Source organism: Monodelphis domestica, chromosome 2, assembly GCF_027887165.1.
Source record: "Monodelphis domestica isolate mMonDom1 chromosome 2, mMonDom1.pri, whole genome shotgun sequence".
NCBI lineage: Eukaryota > Metazoa > Chordata > Mammalia > Didelphimorphia > Didelphidae > Monodelphis > Monodelphis domestica.
Genome location: NC_077228.1, coordinates 483,682,163 through 483,702,803, shown reverse-complemented (window position 1 = coordinate 483,702,803; position 20,641 = coordinate 483,682,163). Strand labels below are relative to the sequence as shown.

The window sequence follows — 20,641 nt, the reverse complement described above, 5'->3', positions numbered from 1 at the left end:
TCACCTATGAAGGATAATTCTTAAAATAAAAATAAAAAAGCCATGAATAGTAATTTAATATTGCAAGGCCAGGGATCTTCCACTTATTACCAATGTAATGTCGATCAATTGTCTGTCCTTTCTGGAACTGTTTCTGCATCTGTAAAAATGGAGGAATTAGACCAGATGATCGCTCTCTAAAGTCTTTTCAGTTCTGATAGTCTACGATTAGCCCATTATAACAATAAGAAAACAGGAGAAGCTCTCTTTTTTTCTTACAGTGGTAGTTTTAAAAACTGAACGAAATGCCCTTAAAATGCATACAGAAGGCACAGTGACAAGGGGCTCGCAACAGTACGCTTGTTTTATTGAAGACATATTACAGTAGACAAATGTTTCACATGCTATACAAAATATACATTCTTATAGGTGAGAAAATATAAATACTAGGAAAGGGCGACGTTGAACAAGGACCACTTGACTTACACCTCTCTTTGGGTACAACTACTTCCATAGCTGCTATTACTTTGGCATCCTCTGATAAGAGATGGGAGGGGGAAAGAGAAGAGAAGTGAAGGTTAGAAATGTGTCCATTACAAGTCACATTCTTTATCGCCAGCTGAAATAGCCTTGAGCTCCATCTTGGATAGATACCCATTTTCTTGAAGTTACAGTTACAGCTGGTGATAAAAGAAAGTTTGCTTTGCCTGTTCTATCTACAGAATAGACTTTCAGGGCTTGTCAAGGAGTTCACCATCTATTCCTTGCTGGGGGGGGGGGGGGGGTCTGGGTTTTCAAGCACTGTTTGAGTTGCCTCCAGAATATTAGTTAACTTGAAACTTTTTATTCTGTAAGTCAGTGAAAGTTGTCAGAAAACAAAAGAGCCTAGAGGTTGGTTACTTCCAGAAAAAAAAGGGGAAGGTCGGAGGGATAGAACAAATTCATTTGTCAAGCAAAAGGCGAAATGATAAGAAAAACAAAATATTTCCAAATAAAGAGATATCAGATATCAGCTCAACTTTACAATGTCATTGCGACCGTTAAATAATATAAAAACAAAATAAGGGAGGTAAAACATTGCCTTTCAATTCTGGCAATTTTACATTTCAGCATGTAAACAGAAAAAGGTTTGAAATGATCAGAGTATCCAGGTACAGCACTGAAGAATACAAATAGTTCTGGACTAAGAAGAATGAAAGTGAGCACTGTCACAATTACAAAGCTACGAAAACCTCGGAAAGCTTTAGCAGACATTGAACATCGCCATTCGTTTGGGTTATCGTAGAGGGTTTTCATTCACCAGACAGATGACTGGAGAAGACGACCTCTAAGGTCCCTTTTAGCTCAAGAGCAGCATGGGACATACAAAACATATGATCTCTCTATATATATTTTTTAATTATGCTAAGCTTCTAATTCTACTTTCCCCACCAATATCACATTTTCTGCAGATTCATTCGACTTAGAACTAGCTTGGTAGGACCTTAGAGCTTACCTAGTCTTACTCCCTATTTTATAGATGAGGAAACAAGAGAGCTTAAGTGACTTGCCCTAGGACACAAAGGTAATAAACAGCAGAGCCCAAAATTTGAACCTCATTCCTCTAATGCCAAAACTTTTCACTAACTCACATTTTGTGGATTCAAAGACTAAGATAGTTACAGGAAAAAAAAAAAGATCTAAACCATGGTTTTATATGGGGCAAAATCCATGTGGGAGAACAAGAAAATAGTGGGATTATTAAAATCCCTTAAAAATCTGGGAATTTCATAGAAATCATAATAGAAGGGACCTTAAAGGTCACCTATGTCAGACCTCCTTCCTAATGTAGGAATCTCTTCTAAAATATCCCTAACAGAGTATCATCCAGCCTTTGCTCCAACAATCTCTCACTCCTCGAAGGCAGACTACTCCATTTTTGTGTCATTCTGATTAAAACAAAAACAAAAACAAAAAAACCCCTCTTCCTTTACAGTGAACTGACTGGTATCCGCTGAATTTGCATTGATAAGATCTGGATTCAAATTTCTGCTTAGTACCTATGTGACCTTGGCAAGCTATAATCTTTGGTTCTATTTCTTCAGCTGGAAATGGTTGGACTAGGTGATATATGAGGTCTCTTCCTCTTCTAAACCCATGAACCCATCACTTAAGGCTTCTAGTGCAGCACTCTGACTTTATCCTGTCTAATTCCCATCCCCCCATTTGGGGTAGATTGGGATAAAATCTGAACTGCCAATGTCCTGAGGTTCCTTTTCATCTTCAAAGTGACATATGGAAGCAATTGATCTTGCACAGGTTAATTACCTATTCTGAAATGACTTCTGTATTTTAAATACACTGAAGATAGCACTCAAGGGGCATATATATATATTTAATTGGTCTCGTAATACCTTCTATCTTAGAGAAGCTTGAGTTGTTAGAGAATGAGATTGAGAAAAATGATTTGCAACAGGAAGTCAAATAGCTCTGCGAGGCCTAAAAACCTGTGCTACAGTAAGCCATGGGTAACTAGGAAAATAAATGCATTTTTTCCAGGTGCAATTAAGTAATCCATCAGTCAAGAGACACAAATAGTTGAATTAGAAACACTTGCTTATCCCTACCAAAACATAGCAATCAGAAAACTACAACCCTGAGCACTTCAGTTTGCCTGGAGCTAAGCAAGGATGCCTGTTATATTAGCATTAGGAAGGCATTAGATTATTTGTAACACTGAAAGGCCACTAAATCTGTTTAAACTGTGTGGTTAAATTGCTCCCAGAGCATTAGTACTGTCCATTAGGTCAAAACCCTACGGACAATGAAGTCTCCGTAATGTCTGCTTCTAGGGCAAGCACCAAGACATTAAACTAGTCAGATTCGCTTCTTTTTAGAGCTAAACTAACTTTATCAATTCTTCAGATCCACCAGAAATTACTGAAGAGGAAAAACCTGTGAAGACTTAGATGAACTGTTGCAAAGTGAAGTGAGCAGAACCAGGAGCACATTGGACACAGGAACAGCAACATTGTACAATGACTGACTATGAATGACTTAGTTATTCTCAGCAATATAAGGATCCAAGATAATGCCCAAAGGAACTATGGTGGAAAAAGCTATCTACCTCTAGAGAAAGAACTGATGGAATCTGAATACAGACTGAAGCATACTTTTAAATTTTTCTTTCTTCCTTCCTTCCTTTCTTTCAGTCTATATTTTCTTTCACTAGGTGGCTAATACGGAAATGTTTTGCATGTATAATCTATACAAAATTGCTTGCCTTCTCAAGGGGGGTTAGGAAAAAAGGGAGGGAAGGGAGAGAATTTGCAATTCTTCAAAAATGAACTGGAAAAAATTGTTTCTACATGTAATTGGGAAAAAAAAATACAATAATCATCCCATGAAAAAAAGTTATTGAAGAGACCTAAAGATCCTAGAAATAGAGTGCAAATATTTTAAGCTGACCAATGAGAAGGCACTCTCCCTTGGTGCCAATAAAAGAAATAACCCCCCTAGGAAGAAAAGAACCATTGATTGGAGGTTAATTGTAGGTTAATTATTGGAACAGCACAAAGTGGGTAAGTTATAGCCTAGAAATAAGCAGCAGCTAAGTCATGTGCAATGGAGTAGGGGAAGAACCCTACCACAGAAAGGAAGAGTATCTTTTCCCACTCCTTCAGGCTTGTTTCTATACTATTGTTCCTGCCATAGAGGAAGAGAGTCCCTTGGTCTTTTTTAGTTCAGAAAGGGAGCCTTTTAAAATGGCTCATAGTGTAATGAGAGGGACAAGAAGGAGAGAGATAAGAAGTAGAATTGTCTTTCAAAAACTTTTTAAATGAAGAGCTTTTTTGAGATTTTAAGTGAAAGGGTCCACTTGGTAGTGTGTATTGAAGGGAAAAGGAAATAACAAGGGAAGAGCAACATTATTCAATCAAAAGTGCTGGTAGAGTAAGGGAAATATAAGTATTAGAAATAAATCTATGAAACTTAGCTAAAATTACTGGTGGAAAGCTTAGAAATCTCTGTGAGAATTTAGATCTTAAGAAAGCACAATAAAAAAGAAAATTCTTACATGGTGTGACTGACCTCCCTTTTAATGGCTCAAAACATAATTGGATTAGGGTACTGAATTTGACCATAAGAAGAGACTTAGAAACTATAAGGAAAAGAGAATTCTGAAACATTATTTTTCTTTGCCTACTTAAATCATTAGCTTATAAACAAAATCTTTAGTAACCAGAAATATCATTTGTCGAGGAAAGTTCATCAGCCTTAAATACCATTTACACAACACTGAGCCAAAGACCTCGCAGGGCAATAGCTTTTCCATCTACAGCTTCCTTTTATTCTCCTTCCCTCTTCACCTAAAGTAAAATCTTATCTATGTTTAATATATTTTTGTTCTTAAAAAAAAAATCATTCTCCAGTTAAATTTGAAAGGAATGTCTTTGGTTGTTCCCTCAACTCCACATGTATATGGCATGTAGAACAAGACTGTCAATCTCAATTTTTTGGAGAGGGCTAGTCCTTTTGTATCTAAAGCACAATACTACTGGAGGTGTACAAAATGGAAAAGAATAACTGAGGACAAATGATCAGTTTACAGATAAAAACAAAAAAGTGACTCTCTGCCAATGAAAAGAATACAGAAAAGTATTTGCCACACTAGGACTGCCATGTATGTGTAAATTATCATTTGGTACCCTGCTTACATACATAGACTCCTTAATCAGTAAGAAGTTTTCGATGCAAATTCTTTAAACTTTCCAAGTTCTACAAAATTCATTTCTGGTCTGTTAAGCAGCTGTCAAAATAACATAGAATAATATTACATAATTTTGGCATATTAAAAAATATTTACATTAAGCTGACATTTTACATGTAGTGAATACAAAATATATTTATAAATGAAAACATATTTACAACTGCTGTTCCAGTGTGACAGGAACAGAATGCCCTAAACTTGGTACCAATCTGTCAAAACAAGGATGTGATTCTTGTTTGTAGCCACGAATAAGAAAGCACCAGCTGAAGGCAGGCTTTTGGTGACAGAACTTGATGCTTACTTTGGAAGGGCTCCTCAGACAGCCAAGTGAAGTAGCCAGGTTCTCTCCAGAGAGCAAGCAGCAATCTCATTCTTCCAGCCTCTTTTCACCACAAACCTGGCCATGTCCCGCTGGGCCCCAAAGGAAAGGCTGTTGTACTAGTCCTGTACTTGGTCTATCAGCTCCGGCCCTCTCTCGATCTGACGCGACCTCAGACAAGAGCGGGCTGGCCTCCTGCGTCCTCCGTCGTGACCCACTTGCTCGGCCTACTCGGTTTGTCCTTGTAAACATGACAGGAAAGCAAAGGTGACCCTCGGGGTTTCCTCTGAGCTCTGAGGTAGTGCGTACACAGCTGGGCACTGGAGCGTGTGCCCATGTGTCAGTCTGAGTGGGGCACGTTTCATGTCGCTTCGCTGCCATCCTGTCCATTCTGAGTCCTGCTGAAGTCACAGGGGCGACCTGGCAGCCTTTGGCAGGGTCTGGGAGAAGTGGTGTGGTCCTCGTCATTCTCTGTCAGGCTCTCATTTCGAAGAAGTTGTGGTGACTCGAGCACTGGCTGCTGGGAAAAGTGAGGTGGTGGGAGTCCTAGTTCTTTGTTTATGCCCCATAATGGCCGCTGTGAGGTTTCTGAGAACAGAATATCAAAGAAGCCAATGTAAGATCAAAATTCATTTTAAATGATTTTTTCCTTTTCCTTTTGAAGCAAATATACATTTTTAAAATAAAGCTCTTTAATATTCTTGAATAAAGATATACTGAGGGAAATCCCGTTCCCACTTCCTCCACTTAAAGCAGGAGTGAAAGTCTTCCTTGGCAAGTCTCTCATAAAAATAAAAATATTCCCCTTAAAGTACATCGAAGTGTTAGACTCCAAATGACATTAATCACAACTCTCCAAGCAGCTGCAGAACTCATAGTATTGATTTATTAAGAATATCATGCCATAAGACTATAAATTCTTCTGTACAGACGGTTCACTTGACAAAAAAAACAACTCACAGTAGAAAGGATTCACCAACTCTCCTTCCACTTTACCTGGCACAACTATCTAAATAGTTTCATTAAAAAAAAAAAAGAGAGACTTCATCTTTTATCTTAGAATCCATTCTAAGTATCAGTTTTAAGGTGGAAGAGCGGTGAGGGTCAGGCAATTGGAGCTAAGTGATTTGTCCAGGGTCACATAGGTAGGAAGTGTTTGAGGTCATATGTGAACCTAGAACCAATCCAGGCTCTGGGCCTGGCTCTCTAACTGTTGAGCCACCCAGCTGCTCCTAAAAAGGCTCTTGTAAGAAAGCTTTCCCCACATAAATATTTAAATTATATTTTTCCTCTACTTACTCATAGTACAGTGATAGGCAGAGGTAAGGTAAATTCTTCCCTCTTATGCCACTATTAAAAATATGCTGCATTGCCTGCAGGTTACAGCCAGACACCCCCGGAGAGAACTACTCACACACAAATGGAACAAAGTAAGGACTGGAAGACCCTTAGAACAATTAAAGGGGCAGCTCGGTGGCTCAGTGGATTGAGAGCCAGGCCTGGAGGTCATGGATTGAAATCTGGTCCCAGACACTTCCTAGCTGTGTGACCCTGGGCAAGTCACCCAACCCCCATACCCTACCCTTTGTCCTTCTGACTTAGGCTTGTTACTCAGACAGAAAGTAAGGGTTTAAAAAACCCAAACAATTCTAGATGGATAAATAAAAGTCAAAGGACTCCCTATCTGGAAAGATAAAATAACAAAGTAGTTTCTTGCTCACAAAAGCCTAAAGAAATGCTTCCTGTCTGATAACTGAACATAACTTGAGTTATAGTTTAGGCTATTTTCACAGGAGAAACTATCCCCAGGGGCAGATCCACACATTTTGCAAATATTCAATGTACAAATTCCCTCTATCTTCTCCTCCTCCTCTGCTGCTCCAGGCCCTTTACTAGAGGATTTGGGTTGGCAAAGAGGCCAATGTGTTGCCTAGAAGAATTGTCCTTTAAAGGTGCTGTTCAGGGCCAAAAAGAGTTCGGTTTCATTCATTCACTCAGTCAACCAACAAAGATGTGCAAGAACCCAAGGATGAGGTATTAGGTGTTCTCCTTTGGCTGTGTTTAAGGAAATTACTGCCATACTCCCTTTCTGAAGTGCTACAGTGTGCTCCCAAATCATAGCAATTCTGATTATATCCCACAAAAGAAATCAGGAAACTAGCAGATGATAAAAATATTTCATATTTATCTCACAGTATTATAATAGCTGCTATGACCAAATTGAGTGGAAACTTTTTACTCTTCTCAATGAAACTACCAAAAGGGAAAGCTTTCAATCTTCCTATTACAATTTTAACTTTAAATATTCATTGTTATTAAACAAAAGGATGAGAAAGGGAGGGAACAAACATTTTTTTAAACTAAGCTCAAATTCCTGTATACCCTGTGAAGTTTAAATAATGTCATCGTGTTAGCAGCCAAAAGTTTTATTCTCACTCCTACAAAAACGGAATTTGTTGATATCCCAATACTTGAAATCTCTGGCTCTAGTTTATAACACAAAATTCAGATTTACTGAAGTACCTAAATCCTCCATCAAACCAATTTACTTTTGCACAATGCCAGCTGACAAGGCTACATAAGGTCCAAAGTTAGAAACTTAAAGAGAAAAAAAGTTATACTCAAGAGAAGAAAATAAAAGATCACAGATGCCTTACCACTGCTCATCTGTGTAGAAGAAAGGGCCTTCTCATTTATCCTGTCATGATTGGTAAGGAAAACTGACATGTCTCCTGATGATATCAAGGGGTCCAGAGCTGCTGTTTCTGGGGAAGGATGTGACAAGCAAGGTTCTTTGGGCACCTGAACCATGAGGCTGGACAGCGTTTGGTCCAGACCATCTTCTTCAGTGATATAGGTGTATGGACAATATTCTCTGGTTCTGGAGTAGATGTTGGCATTGTCATAACAATCTGAACAGATCACACGGCTACCACTGCCACCTAATGAATGACAACATGAGAAAAAAGAAAACATTCCACACTTAAGAGTAAGCAGCCAAACACCCTAGACTCTCTGCTTCATTATGATGAGATCAAGGGAGCTAAGTCAAAGTTGGCATGAGAACCCAAAACACATCTCTGAGTTGTGCAAAACAAAGCAAGGAATAAGGACTTATGAGCTCATTCACCAAAACCCCACATCAAACTAAGCAACACAGCTTCTGGATGCCAACTTGGAAGGATCTGGGATAGGGAGACAATCTCCTATATTACACAATTTCCCCCTTCCTAGGATGATACTTTGGTTTGGCAAGCTCAACCAATGCTTCATTCCTATCCTTGGCAAGTAGATATTCTGCCTATTTCTGGCAATTAAGAGTTCCTTACAGGAGTCAGCACAGTCCAGTAGAAATAACCTTGGCTCTGTGGTCAAGAAAGACTTTTACTTCTTACGTTGTTACCAATATAATCTTGGTTAGGTTCAGGAACTTCTTGGGAATCCCAGTTTCTTTGAGATCCTTAATTTATGATCTCATGACCTCTTCCTCTCAAACATTTCTGTCAGAAAGCAGTCATATGGCTATAAGAGTCAAAGTATTTGGGTTCAAATCTCAGCTCTTTTGCTCTACCTGGAAAACCAAGTTTCCTCTCAAGACCTCTCTCTAGATCTATAAAATGAAGGTGCTGAATTGGTGACCTCTAAGGTCCTTTGCGCTCAAAATCTGATTCTTATTTTCTTTATAGCCAATGGTTTTTTCCTCTAGGATCCTATCTTTGAAATAATGCAAGAAAATGTTTAAAAGTCAACTTTTCCCAAACATATCTCTTCCATATATAGTGAATTGTCCCAGTTAGGTTCAAGTTAGGCTGGAATGATGACCAAGCAGATGTATTTACCTTCTGGGCCTTTATGTATGTATCCATTTGCAGGCGGCATGAGCTGCTGATGGCTCCCAGCCTCCGAATTGCTATAACCTTCCTGCGGTTCAGACAGTGTTCCCTGAGAAGATAGGTAGCTGGGGATGTCAGCTGGCAAGTTCAGTTCTTCTGTGGAGACAGACACACAAGCAACTTTCAAGTCAACACTCAAAAAACCCCACTGTGCATGCCCAGCCTATGAAAAGGGAGCTCAAATATCAAATAATTATTCACCACTGAGGAGCTGTCACCTAGAGATACCAAGAATTCTACCACATTTCTTGGCCTGGGGCATTTTCTCTCACTGTCTCACATGACTAGAACAGAAGTTCTCCTCCTCTGCTCTGATTACTGACCTCCCTGGTTTCCTTTAAATGCCAACTAAAATCCTCCCCCCGCCCTACTGAAAGTCATCCCCAACTCCTCTTAATTCCAGGGCTTTTCTTCATTGAATTACTTCACATTTATCCTGTAGATAGCTTGCTTTGCATATTTATTTATATGTCGTCTCCCCTATCAGACTGTAAGCTCCTTGAAGGCAAAAATTGTCTTTTGACCCTTTGTATTTTCATCACTTAGCACAGTGCCTGGAATGTTAGTAAGCATTCAATAAATATTGATTGATTGCTAGTCCCAGACTATAAATGCACTTAAAATCTATCACTGCTGGCCAGTTACCAGTTCTACTTCTCTCCTTTAAAAGTTTGGCAAAGAAAAAAAAAAAGCAAAAATTATATCCATTCATGATTTTTTCAACTTGTTTTCTAAAACAGACTTTCAGTATAGCAGGTGCATAAAATCAGTTAAATCAAAACTCTATTTCTCCCCTCTAATACAAATAAGAGGAAATAGATCAAGACAAAGGGGTTAATGCAACTCAAAAGTGTCAGGAATACATTCTTTGCCCAAGGAGAGGCTTTGGAAGATTAATGTCCACTTCAGAATGCTCCCTAGACCCAAACTTCCTGATATATCAAAGAAGCCAGAAAAGCTCAAGCTTTTTTTCCCCTCTCACAAATTACAGATGTATGATCAAGTCCCTCAGTTCATTCATATTTTATATATTCTCCTGTACAGCAATTATTAAAACATAAAAAACAAAGTTCACCTCTGCAAACACTTCTTACCTGTATTGGTGATACTATAGTCTTCATTCTTCCTTCTCATATGGTAAATCACAATGACCCAAATCAGAGAGGTGCCTACAACACAGCACACCACTACAATGATAACAATACCAACTGTGGTCCAGCCATCGTCTTCATGTCCAATGCTATTTTGGGAGGAATCACAATTGGAGGAAGAGATGACATTTAAGTAAATGTGACCACGTTCTGTCCCCAAGGTGTTAGACATGATACAGGTATATTTCCCAGCATCGTCTAGTCCAGTATCTACAATGATGAGAAGCTGATTGGCTGCTGCAAAGAAGTGCCTTTCTGTCACCATCAGAGGACCATCATCTTTGGTCCAATTGAGTCGAGGAGCTGGACTTCCTCCAGCAATACACTGCAGGACAGCTGTCTCACCTCGAGTAACAGTTCTGTCTTCCAAAGGTCTAATAAAAGAAGGTGTTTCTGGAAGGGAAAAAAAAAAGAATCCCATTTTATTTTTTTAAGCCCTTACCTTCCATCTTAGAATCCAATACTGTGTATTGGTTCCAAGGTAGAAGAGTGGTTAGGGCTAGGCAATGGGAGTTAAGTGACTCACCCAGGGACACACAAATAGGAAGTGTCTAAGGGCAGATTTGAACCCAGGACTTCCTATCTCTAGGCTTGGATCTCAATCTACTGAGCCACCCAGCTGCCCCCATGAATCACATTTTAAGTTAAGCCACTTTACTCCCAACTGCCTTAAGAATAGGAAGAGAAACATTTTTCTAATATCATTTAAGCTCTTTGGTACAATACTGCTAATACTGCTTCAAATTCCAATATAACCAAAGAAAAGCATCAGCTAAGTCAATGAGTTCACTTAAAGTTGGACAGCACACAGGTAGAAAAGGAAGGTTCTTGTCTCTCTTTCCAAGAGCAAAAGGGATTAGTTCTATCATGAGAGTAGAATAACCATATCTAAACTTCCTACAGTCCACCAATTTTGTTCTCAAACCAACATGAGTCAAGAACAATAGAACATCAGAAGGTCAAAAATAATAGAAGGACCAGAAGACCCGAGTGCATCTACCTCATTGGAGTGGTTTCTTTCCAACAAGACCAAGGATAGCTACTGAATCAAGAGGCTTTGGCCAAATACAAATGTGATTTTTTGCTCACCTAACACTGTTAACGTGGCATTTGCTGAGAGACCACCTGCAATGTTTTGTGCCATGCAGCTATATATTCCCATGTCTTCAATCTTCACATTGGCAATGAAGAAGACATCATCCTCAGGCATAACATGCATACGCCTTTCTCTTGCTGCAGGGAAGTCTGTGCCGCCATCTTTCTGCCAGGAAATCTGAGGTGCCGGGTGACCTTCTGCAGCACATTCTAGTCTGGCCATGGCTCCGGTGCGGATAGTTAGGTCCATCGGGGTTTTCAGAAATGAAGGTAGCTCTGCATCAAAAAAGGACAAGGCAAGAATGAGCCAAAGAACATGAATTCATCCTTACTACCAAACACTAACCCGCAGAGGCGTGTGCTTCTCCATCAGAAGAGACAAAGGCACCCTGATGAAGGGCCCAGAGAGGCCGTCTGGGGAAGGTCCAGGAGATCAGACCCTCATGCCAAGAACCCTGTGGGGAGTAGCACCCTACCCCAGCCTCTGGCCCTGACAACAGCACGATCCCACAACAACCTGCCAGGAAGTGACTCCGAGAAGCTATGGCTCCAGCAGCTGCCTCCCAGCAATGCAGCCTCAGCTACTAAACATCTGGAAGAGTTGCTGTCACCAAAGCCCCCAGCAGGGCTCACTGCTTCCAATTCAGAAACAAGCATGGCTCTACCAATCCGAAAAAACACCAGTGATGTGACTATTCCTGAGGCTCCTTTCCCTGGACACAGCCCATCCAATTCCTTGCACCTGCACAGGCCGGATCCCTACTGCTCACTCACACACAGGCTCCAGGATTGCCCACACTGGAGTGGGAGCAGAGCCCCTGTCTGTACTGCCAGCACTTCTCAGAGCTTCCTCCCCTCCAGTGATCTGCTCACCAGGCCTTGTATGTGGCATGACACTCCCTGCTCAGTGTCCCTGCTCTACTTGCCCCCAAGTGACATGCCCTCCCTAGACCCTCGTTTCATAACTCCCTTCAGATCCCCCTCAAGGAGCCCCTTCGCAGCGGCCATCTCCTCCAAGGTCATCGTCTGCCTACACTGCCTGTCATGTGCACCTCGCTGTGAGACAGGAGCGCCTGGATGGTAGGGACGGTGACTGCTTCTCTGTGTGCTCAAACCCCAGCATGGCACCTGGCTCACAGGCAGGCATGTAACAAATGACTGCTGTAGTAAGTGCATAACAAATTCTCATTCATTCTTCCATTTAAGGCAGGGGGAATGGAAGGGAATAAGCACCTATATCACTTGATCATCCCCTTAACCTGGGAGGTATGTGCTGATATTCCCATTTTACAGGTAAGGAAACTAAAACTGACAGAGGTTAAGAGACTTTTTCAGGGTCACAAAGCTGGTAAGGGTCTGAGTACAGATTTGAACTCATCTTCCTGACTCCAAACTGAACCTACTATCCCAGTTACCACCAAGACTTAAGTCTTTGCAATGTAGAGACACAATAACATCTAAAACCAGCTGCCTACACTCATTAACAGAAGAAAAAGCAGAATGACCTAAAGTCTATGTGGGTATGCACACACACACACACACACACACACACACACACACACACTTAAAGCCATTTGAAACAAGGTATCCACTTGATCATTATGGTTTTAACTATAAATAAGCATTTTCTTTGCTAACACACAAAGGCTGCAAAAGACACTGGAGGTGGAAGTTACTTTCCACATTGGTGAGGGACACCAAGAAAATAATCCCAGCAAGTACTGCTCTTGTCATAAGGTGATACAGGAAGGCCATAGGGACTGCTGGGAGCTATAGGATTTGAAACAGCAAAAGGTAAACAAATTTCATTGATTATTCTGTGACCAAACCTCAATAAGCAAAGTTCAGCTTACTAGATGGGTAATGACATTCCCCAATATCAGGAGATCCCCAAAGTAGGGCCAGAAACAAATGTGATGGTGTTTAGAACTGGGTTTTGGTATCCAAAAGTCCTTCTCTGATATACCAGAGTAGAGGGAGTCAGGGTTCTAAGGGAGGTCACCTGGCCTAGAGGAAAGACTACCATTCTTGGACTCCAAAGATTTGGGGGTTCAAGCCCTGGTTCTATCATTTAACAGCTGGCAAATCACTTGAGTCTTTTTTCTTCATCTGTGAAATGAGGAGAATATTATGTGTATCTCAAGTGGTTGTGAAGAAAGCACTTGGTAAATCTTAAAGTGTTATAGAAATTGTTATATTGCCCTTTTAAAAAACTCCTTCAAAGTTATAGACCCCCAAAAGAGAGTAAATGGGTAGGCTAAATCAATTAGGGAACCTTCCTGTTCACACAACTCTATCATTAATACAATAATATTCTCCCATATATTAGGCACTCTAATTTTCTTGGTCAAATGAATAAAGGCAAAAGAATGAAGTTGTTGACTTTTCTCAAACTTAAAAGATATCAAAGAAAATGGTTCCTTACCATTCACAATTAATCGGGCTTTATGAGAATAATTAGAACCAAAGTGATTAGTAACAATGCACTGATATTTTCCTTCATCTGTGAAATTCACATTGAAAAGATGTAAAACAGTAGTGTACTCCAAGGCTTCTCCACCCTGCTGCCGATAGCGAGCAAAATTCTCAATGTCTGCATCATACAAGATTTCACTGTCTTTGCGCCATGCTGTCGACATTGGTGAGTCACTGCTGCTCACTGCAGTACAAGTAAGGGTCACATTGACACCTTTTAAAGCAATTGTGGTCTCTGGGTGTGTCCTTATCTGGGGCTTGGGAAAATCATCTGTGGAAAAGAGCAATAGGAGCTAAATAAATTAACTTGCTTTTTAAAAATTTAATTAATTTAGGATATTTTTCCATCGTTATATGATTCATGTTCTTTCCCTCTCCCCTCTTGTAGCCAACAAGCAATTCAACTGGGTTTCACACATATCACTGATCAAGACCTATTTCCATATTATTAATATTTGCGCTAGGCTGATCATTTAGAATCTACATCCCCAATCATATCCCCATCGACCCATGTGATCAAGCAATTGTTTTCCTTCTGTTTCTATTCCCACAGTTCTTCCTCTGGATGTGGATAGCATTCTTTCACATAAGTCCCTCAGAATTGTCCTGGATCATTGCATTGCTACTGGTAGAGAAGTCCATTACATTCAATTGTGCCACAGTGTATCAGTCTCTATAATGTCCTCCTGGTTCTGCTCCTTTCACTCTGCATCAATTCCTGGAGGTCTTTCTAGTTCACATGGAATTCCTCCAGTTCATTATTTCTTTGAGCACAATAGTATTCCATCACCAACAGATCATTTGTTCTGCCATTCCCCAATTGATGGGCATCCCCTATTTTTCCAATTTTTTTTTTGCCACCACAAAGAACGTAGCTATGAATATTTTTGTACAATTATTTTTCCTTATAATCTCTTTTGGGTATTAATCCAGCAGTGGTATGGCTGCATCTAAGGGCAGGCAGTCTTTTAAAGCCCTTTGGGCATAATTCCAAATTGCACTCCAAAATGGTTGGATCAATTCACAATCCCACCATTAGTGTCCAAATTCTGTCACACCCCCTACTTTCCTTTGCTGTCATATAGGCCAGTCTGCTAGGTGGGAGGTGTTGTTTTGATTTGCATTTCTCTAATTATAAGAGATTTAGAACACTGTTTCATGTGCTTATTGATAGTTTTGATTTCTTTATCTGAAAACTACTTATTAATGTCCCTTGCCCATTTATCAATTGGGGAATGGCTTGATTTTTTGCACAATTGATTTAGTTCCTTATATATTTGAGAAATTAGACCTCTATCAGAGGTTTTTGTTATAAATATTTTTACCCAATTTGTTGCTTCCCTTCTAATTGTGGATGCATTAGTTTTGTTTGTACAAAACTTTTTTAAATTTAATGCAATTGAAATTATTCATTTTACATTTTGTGATAATCTCTATTTCTAGCTTGGTCTTAAATTCTTTTCTTTCCCATATATCTAACAGGTATACTATTCTATGTTCACCTAATTTATAGTTTCCTTCTTTATGTTTAAGTCATTTACCCATTCAGAATTTATCTTGATATAGGGTGTGAGATATTGATCTAGACCTAATCTCTCCCATACTATTTTCCAGTTTTCCCAGCAGTTTTTGTCAAACAGTGGGTTCTTGTCTCAAAAGCTGTGATCTTTGGATTTATTATATATGATTTTGCTGAGGACATTTACCCCAAATCTATTTCATTGTTCCTCCCTTCTATCTCTTAGCCAGTACCATATTGTTTTGATGACCACTGCTTTATAGTACAGTTTAAGATCTGGTACTGTTAGGCCCCTATCCTTCACATTTTTTTCATCATTTCCCTTCATATTCTTGATCTTTTGTTCTTCCAAATGAACTTTGTTATAATTTTTTCTAATTCAGTAAAAAGTTTCTCAGTAGTTTGATAGGTATGACACTGAATAAGTAAATTAATTTGGGTAGGATTGTCATTTTTATTATGTTAGCTCAACCTACTCATGAGCAATTAATGTTTTTCTAATTATTTAGATCTAGTTTTGATTGTGTGGAAAGTGTTTTGTAGTTGTGTTCATAAAATTCCTGTGTTTGTCTTGGCAAATAGATTCTTAAATATTTTATATTGTCTAGGGTTCAAAATCACCATTTAAAATAATGGAATTTCTCTTTCTAACACCTGCTACTGAGTTGTGTTGGAAATATATAGAAATGTTGATGATTTATGTGGGTTTATCTTGTATCCTGCAACTTTGCTAAAGTTGTTATTACCACTAGCTTTTTAGTTGATTCTCTAGGATTCTTTAAATGGACCATCATATCATCTGCAAAGAGTGATAGTTTAGTCTCCGTTGCCTATTTTAATGCCTTCGATTTCTTTTTCTTCTCTAATTGCTACTACTATTGTTTCTAGTATAATGTTAAATAATACAAGTGATAATGGGCATCCTTGTTTCACTCCTGAACTTGATAGATCCTGATAGGCAGCTTTTTTTTTTATCTCCATTGCAGATGATGCTTGCTGATGGTTTTAAATATATGCTGCTTATTATTTTTAGGAAAGGCTCTTCTGTTCCTATACTCTCTAGTGTTTTCAATTTAATTTGCTTTTTTGGAATAGTCAATAAATTCAACTAGAAACCAAAAGGGCAAAATACAAATAATCAAATGTACACACCAATTGTTGCAATTTGTTTGGATTGTCAAACCTTTATCTCGTTATCTAGATGGAATTTCCATTACCACTAGTTCATCACCAGGAGCTACTAGAAAAAGGGATAAACATTTATTGGCCCAACATTCTAAGCTAGTCTCACCACTGGCTATAAAAACCCAAGCAATCTAACCACTATGTGTTTATTTCCTCATATATAAAATGGGGATTAAACTCTTACCTATTTCATAGGGAATAGCTACCACTAAAAGAAGTTATTTGACAATATTATACAGGGCAGGGCTGTCATGCAAGCATGAGTATCTTTATGTTAATAGTAGCATAACTGGCAGGGAGGAAAGGAGAAGAGTATTAAAGAAAAGATGACAAGGAAAAGGAACTTTAAATTATCAGTTTCTCTAGTAGTTTCCAAGACTATTTTACTTTAAAAGGAGAATTTGCTAAATACAAAAAAAGGTATAATAGAGGAATCAGAGTCCCAAGTAAGTGGCAGCTCCTAGACCACCCAATCAGGCAGTTAAGAACATGTTTCCAAAGCATCACAGGCCCTGCCACTCTGGATTCTTCTAGAAAATGCATTAAATATACAAACCGCAGACTAAATCTTTGGGATCCACATTAAGGATGCTCTGCCCCGCCAGCCACTCAGGGTGAGCACAGCTCACATTCACAGCCTGTTCTAAGTGACTGTCCACCAGCCACTGCATCAGCCACCTCAGCTGGCAATCACAGAGCAAACTGCTGGTGTTCAACATCCTACACAGAAGGAGAAACAGAGATAGATAAGAGTGAAACCTATTCCTTTTACTCTTTACACTGCCAAATGCCTGCTTCATACATTACTGCTCAATGTCTCCCTAAGTAGGGACTATGCTGTCATCCCTAATGAGGAAAAATTACTTTCAAATTCTTTCCAAAAGACCAAAGTACCTAGGGTCTCACTTCCAATAAGAACAAAGGGAATGCCACTGGAGGTGTGCCTCTTGGCCTACAAGAAACTTGTTAGGCATGCCTGAAAAAGAAGGATTTGCCTAAACAACTGCTCCTATTAGCACGTAGCTCAAAATGTTAGTGCTTGTTTCCCTACCAAGGTATAGAAAGGTTTCCTTCATCTTTTTCACAAGCCCAAAGTGAATATTTTTAGGGGGTAATTTTGCTAAAAGAAGATATTAACTATATTCTTTGTTTTCTTGTACATACTGTTTTTTCAATGAGATAAGCTCAAGTAAAAGGAAAACTATTTCTCTTATTTTTGTTATCTCACTGCAAGGGACTTCTTATTAGCACACTACTTTCTATCACTCAACAAATAAATATTTATTAAGCACAAGTATAAAGTAGAATTTAAGTGGACTCTTAATAACTGTTCAATGAAAAATCTATTCTTGGATTCAAGACTCACCTCCAATCTGTCCTGGCTGGCTATCCTCTAGGCAAGTAACACCCCATTCTCTCCCCCAATATGAGGCAAATCTCTAAGACTAGAAGTTACACCTGAACCGGCAGTTTCCTCCCCTGAGAGTTCCCTGTACCAATGACATCAGAGGTCCAATTCCTATCCCCTGTTAGAACACAAGCTCCCTTGAATGGGAAGCTCACAGGCATGGCCTTCGGTGTTCCTACTCCCAATGTGTCTGTAGTGGATCTAACTTGCCGCCTAGAGAAAGCTGCCAAATATGATATTAAGAAGATGGTGAAGCAAGCTGCAGAGGGACCGTTGAAGGGCATCTTGGGCTACACAGAGGATCAGGTTGTATCCTGTGACTTTAACAGTGACACCCACTCTTCTACCTTCGATGATAGCACTGGCATTGCCCTCAACAACCATTTTGTCAAGCTCATTTCTTGGTATGACAATGAGTATGGTTGCAGCCACCATGTAGTAGACCTCATGATGTACATGCCCTCCAAGGAGTAAAGTGGAAAATCATGGATATTCATCCCCAGCCAAAAAAAAGAGTAGTTCCACCACTGGGGAACCCTTATCCATAATGACCTATGTCCCTATTCTAGGAAATCCCATGCCCCATTCACATCCCTGCCCCAAAGCACCCCTATAGTGGGGAGGAGGAGCATAAATCCCATCTTGTGTACCATCAATAGTCATCACATTCAGTGCAAAAAAAAAAAAGAACATAAGCTCCTTGAGAACAAGAACTATCTTATTTTTTAAGGCATATCCCCAACACTTAGCAAAGTATTTAATTCATGCTTCCCCCCCCATTAAATAATTCACTTTTACTAATAGTATGGAGTCAAAAGGTTAATATACCTTTAGAGGATTTTCTTTTTTTCCCCCTAAGAAACTCAAATATAATTTTGGGGATCAAGTGGAACTATTTACTTTCTGTGTTTCTAAGCAATGCTTCAAACTACAAGCAGCAGAGTCAAATCTCTGCTCTAGTGACCCACTTTCTTTGAGTGGCTGCTAATGAATGCCCATATAAAAAGTATATTAGAAATAGAAATCTGTATTTCCCAATACCCAGAAGGAGGACCATTTTTAAAACATGGAGAAAACTATTTTCTAATTAAGTATGGATAAAAAATAGCTAATTCTGGCCTTCGTAGCATTATTAAATAAAGTAAAAAGCATGATCAATTACCATAAAAACCTTGCACTTATTTGCACAATATCATAAAGACTGAATAGAAGAAAATCACCTTGTATTTCTTCCCCCACAAGTATAGCAGTTTTAAGTAATATATCAGTTTGAACCAGAACTGTTACTAGAAACAGATATTATCAGTGGAAAGCTCTACATCATCAAATGAGATCACATCTGGAAAGTGCTTAGCATGTGCGTGGACACAACAGACACCTAAAAGCTATGCATTCCCTTCCCTTCACACTCCAACTACAGCCTACATACCACCCATTAGAGCCAGAAGCCATGAGCATAGATCAGTGGTGGGATGAAAGAGAACAGAGAAAGTAAAAAAACAAAGAAAAAGATAAACTCTGAGGCAATAGCACTGAAAAAGTCCATGCCTGGCTATTTTCATGGGTGGACATAATTAAAAGTTAACTCAAAGGATGTCTAGTTTATTATACTCTCAATACCTAAACACATTTTTGATCAAGCTTATAGTAAAGACAATAAAGACTGGAGATTGAGGAGGACAGGAAAGAAAGAAGGTACTTACAATTCTTTCAGATGTGTTTGAGCAAAAGCATTTTCTTGGATAGACATTATAGCATTATTGTTTAAGTCTCTGCAACCAAAAGAAACAAAACACTTTTTACCTCTCATCATTTGTACAAATGGGATCAAAACATTTTAAGTAGTCCCAAAAAAGTCTGCTAACAACAAAGGTTATTTATCCAGTGGATCCTAATGCATGCAAATTACTTACAGATGCTCAAGGGCTTCAAGACCAATGAATGCCTTCTTTGTAACCGACTTAATATGGTTTCCTTGTAAGATTCTGAAACACAAACAAACCTTCCTAATAAAGTTCTCCATGCAAAAAAAAAAATCCAATAAACTAACCTATAAAACAAGGCCAGAATTAATTTTTTTTAAACTTTCAATTTTCAAGAGTTGAGCTGTCCTCCTTGTTCCTAGGTCTTTCCCCCTTTGGCATCAAATCCAAGTTCTCAGAGGAGATCCTATATATAGAGCTGAAGGGACCACAGAGTTGTCTAGTGCAGCTCCTTCATTGTGAAGGTGAAGAAACTGAAACCTAAGAGGTTAAGTGAGTTTCCAAAACTACATGGGAAGAAGTAGTAAAGTTAAGAAAGGAACTCAGGAATCCTGGCTTCTGTATACCTAGGCAAGCAGACTCCTCAGAGACAAGCTGCTAGAAAGGCCCGGCCTGCTTTACCTATCTTTGTCTTACCAGTGAGATTTGCTTAACATATACTTGTTAAATCAAATTTACATGCATTATCTCACAGAAGCTCACATTCGGGTGTGAGAATAAATTCAACAGCCCCAATTACTAGATACAACTGATGAAAACTTCATGGAGTTAAATGTTTTTGTTCCATTGCTACAATTCATATTACTTAGCACCTTTTTTAAAAAATCCAAGCACAAGTAGCTTCTCTAATATAGGTGCCTGTACCTTTAGGAGATAATGATCTTTCAAAAAGAGGGACCCAAAAAAGAAAGCAAATCCAGGACTAAACTTTCTCAAGGTGGATAAGGGAAAAGGACATCAGCTTTGAAAGTCTTAGAGGCTAAACGTATTTTGCATAGACACAAAACCATGAATACATACAATTTAGTGAGCTTGGTGAGTCCTACAAAGGCTTCACTTGCATCTTCTATGGCCCAGGAGATTTCGTTGTTCCGTAAATCTCTGCAA

General features: G+C 39.1%; 2 protein-coding genes across 2 annotated transcripts in view; one reads left to right on the top strand and one right to left on the bottom strand.

The window, feature by feature from the left end:
• Positions 1 to 325: 325 nt before the first annotated feature.
• Positions 326 to 20,641, bottom strand: part of LRIG2 (leucine rich repeats and immunoglobulin like domains 2) — a 46,609-nt gene continuing 26,293 nt past the window's right edge. Inside the window, exons 9-18 of the mRNA XM_007485159.3 lie at positions 20,555 to 20,635; positions 19,685 to 19,756; positions 19,475 to 19,543; positions 16,920 to 17,083; positions 13,610 to 13,930; positions 11,179 to 11,460; positions 10,033 to 10,482; positions 8,885 to 9,034; positions 7,703 to 7,987; positions 326 to 5,633 (exon numbers count right to left, since the gene is read on the bottom strand). Of these exons, the coding sequence (XP_007485221.1) occupies positions 5,407 to 5,633; positions 7,703 to 7,987; positions 8,885 to 9,034; positions 10,033 to 10,482; positions 11,179 to 11,460; positions 13,610 to 13,930; positions 16,920 to 17,083; positions 19,475 to 19,543; positions 19,685 to 19,756; positions 20,555 to 20,635 (2,101 nt within the window). The 3' untranslated portion in view covers positions 326 to 5,406. The remainder of the gene's footprint in view (positions 5,634 to 7,702; positions 7,988 to 8,884; positions 9,035 to 10,032; positions 10,483 to 11,178; positions 11,461 to 13,609; positions 13,931 to 16,919; positions 17,084 to 19,474; positions 19,544 to 19,684; positions 19,757 to 20,554; positions 20,636 to 20,641) is intronic.
• LOC130457511 (glyceraldehyde-3-phosphate dehydrogenase-like) lies at positions 17,931 to 18,245 on the top strand. Its single transcript, XM_056819224.1, has one exon. It carries the CDS (start codon positions 17,931 to 17,933, stop codon positions 18,243 to 18,245), a length of 315 nt encoding a protein of 104 aa, XP_056675202.1.

Coding starts and splice junctions, on each gene's coding strand:
- LOC130457511 (XM_056819224.1), top strand. CDS start 17,931: ATGGCCTTCGGTGTTCCTACTCCCAATGTGTCTGTAGTGGATCTAACT.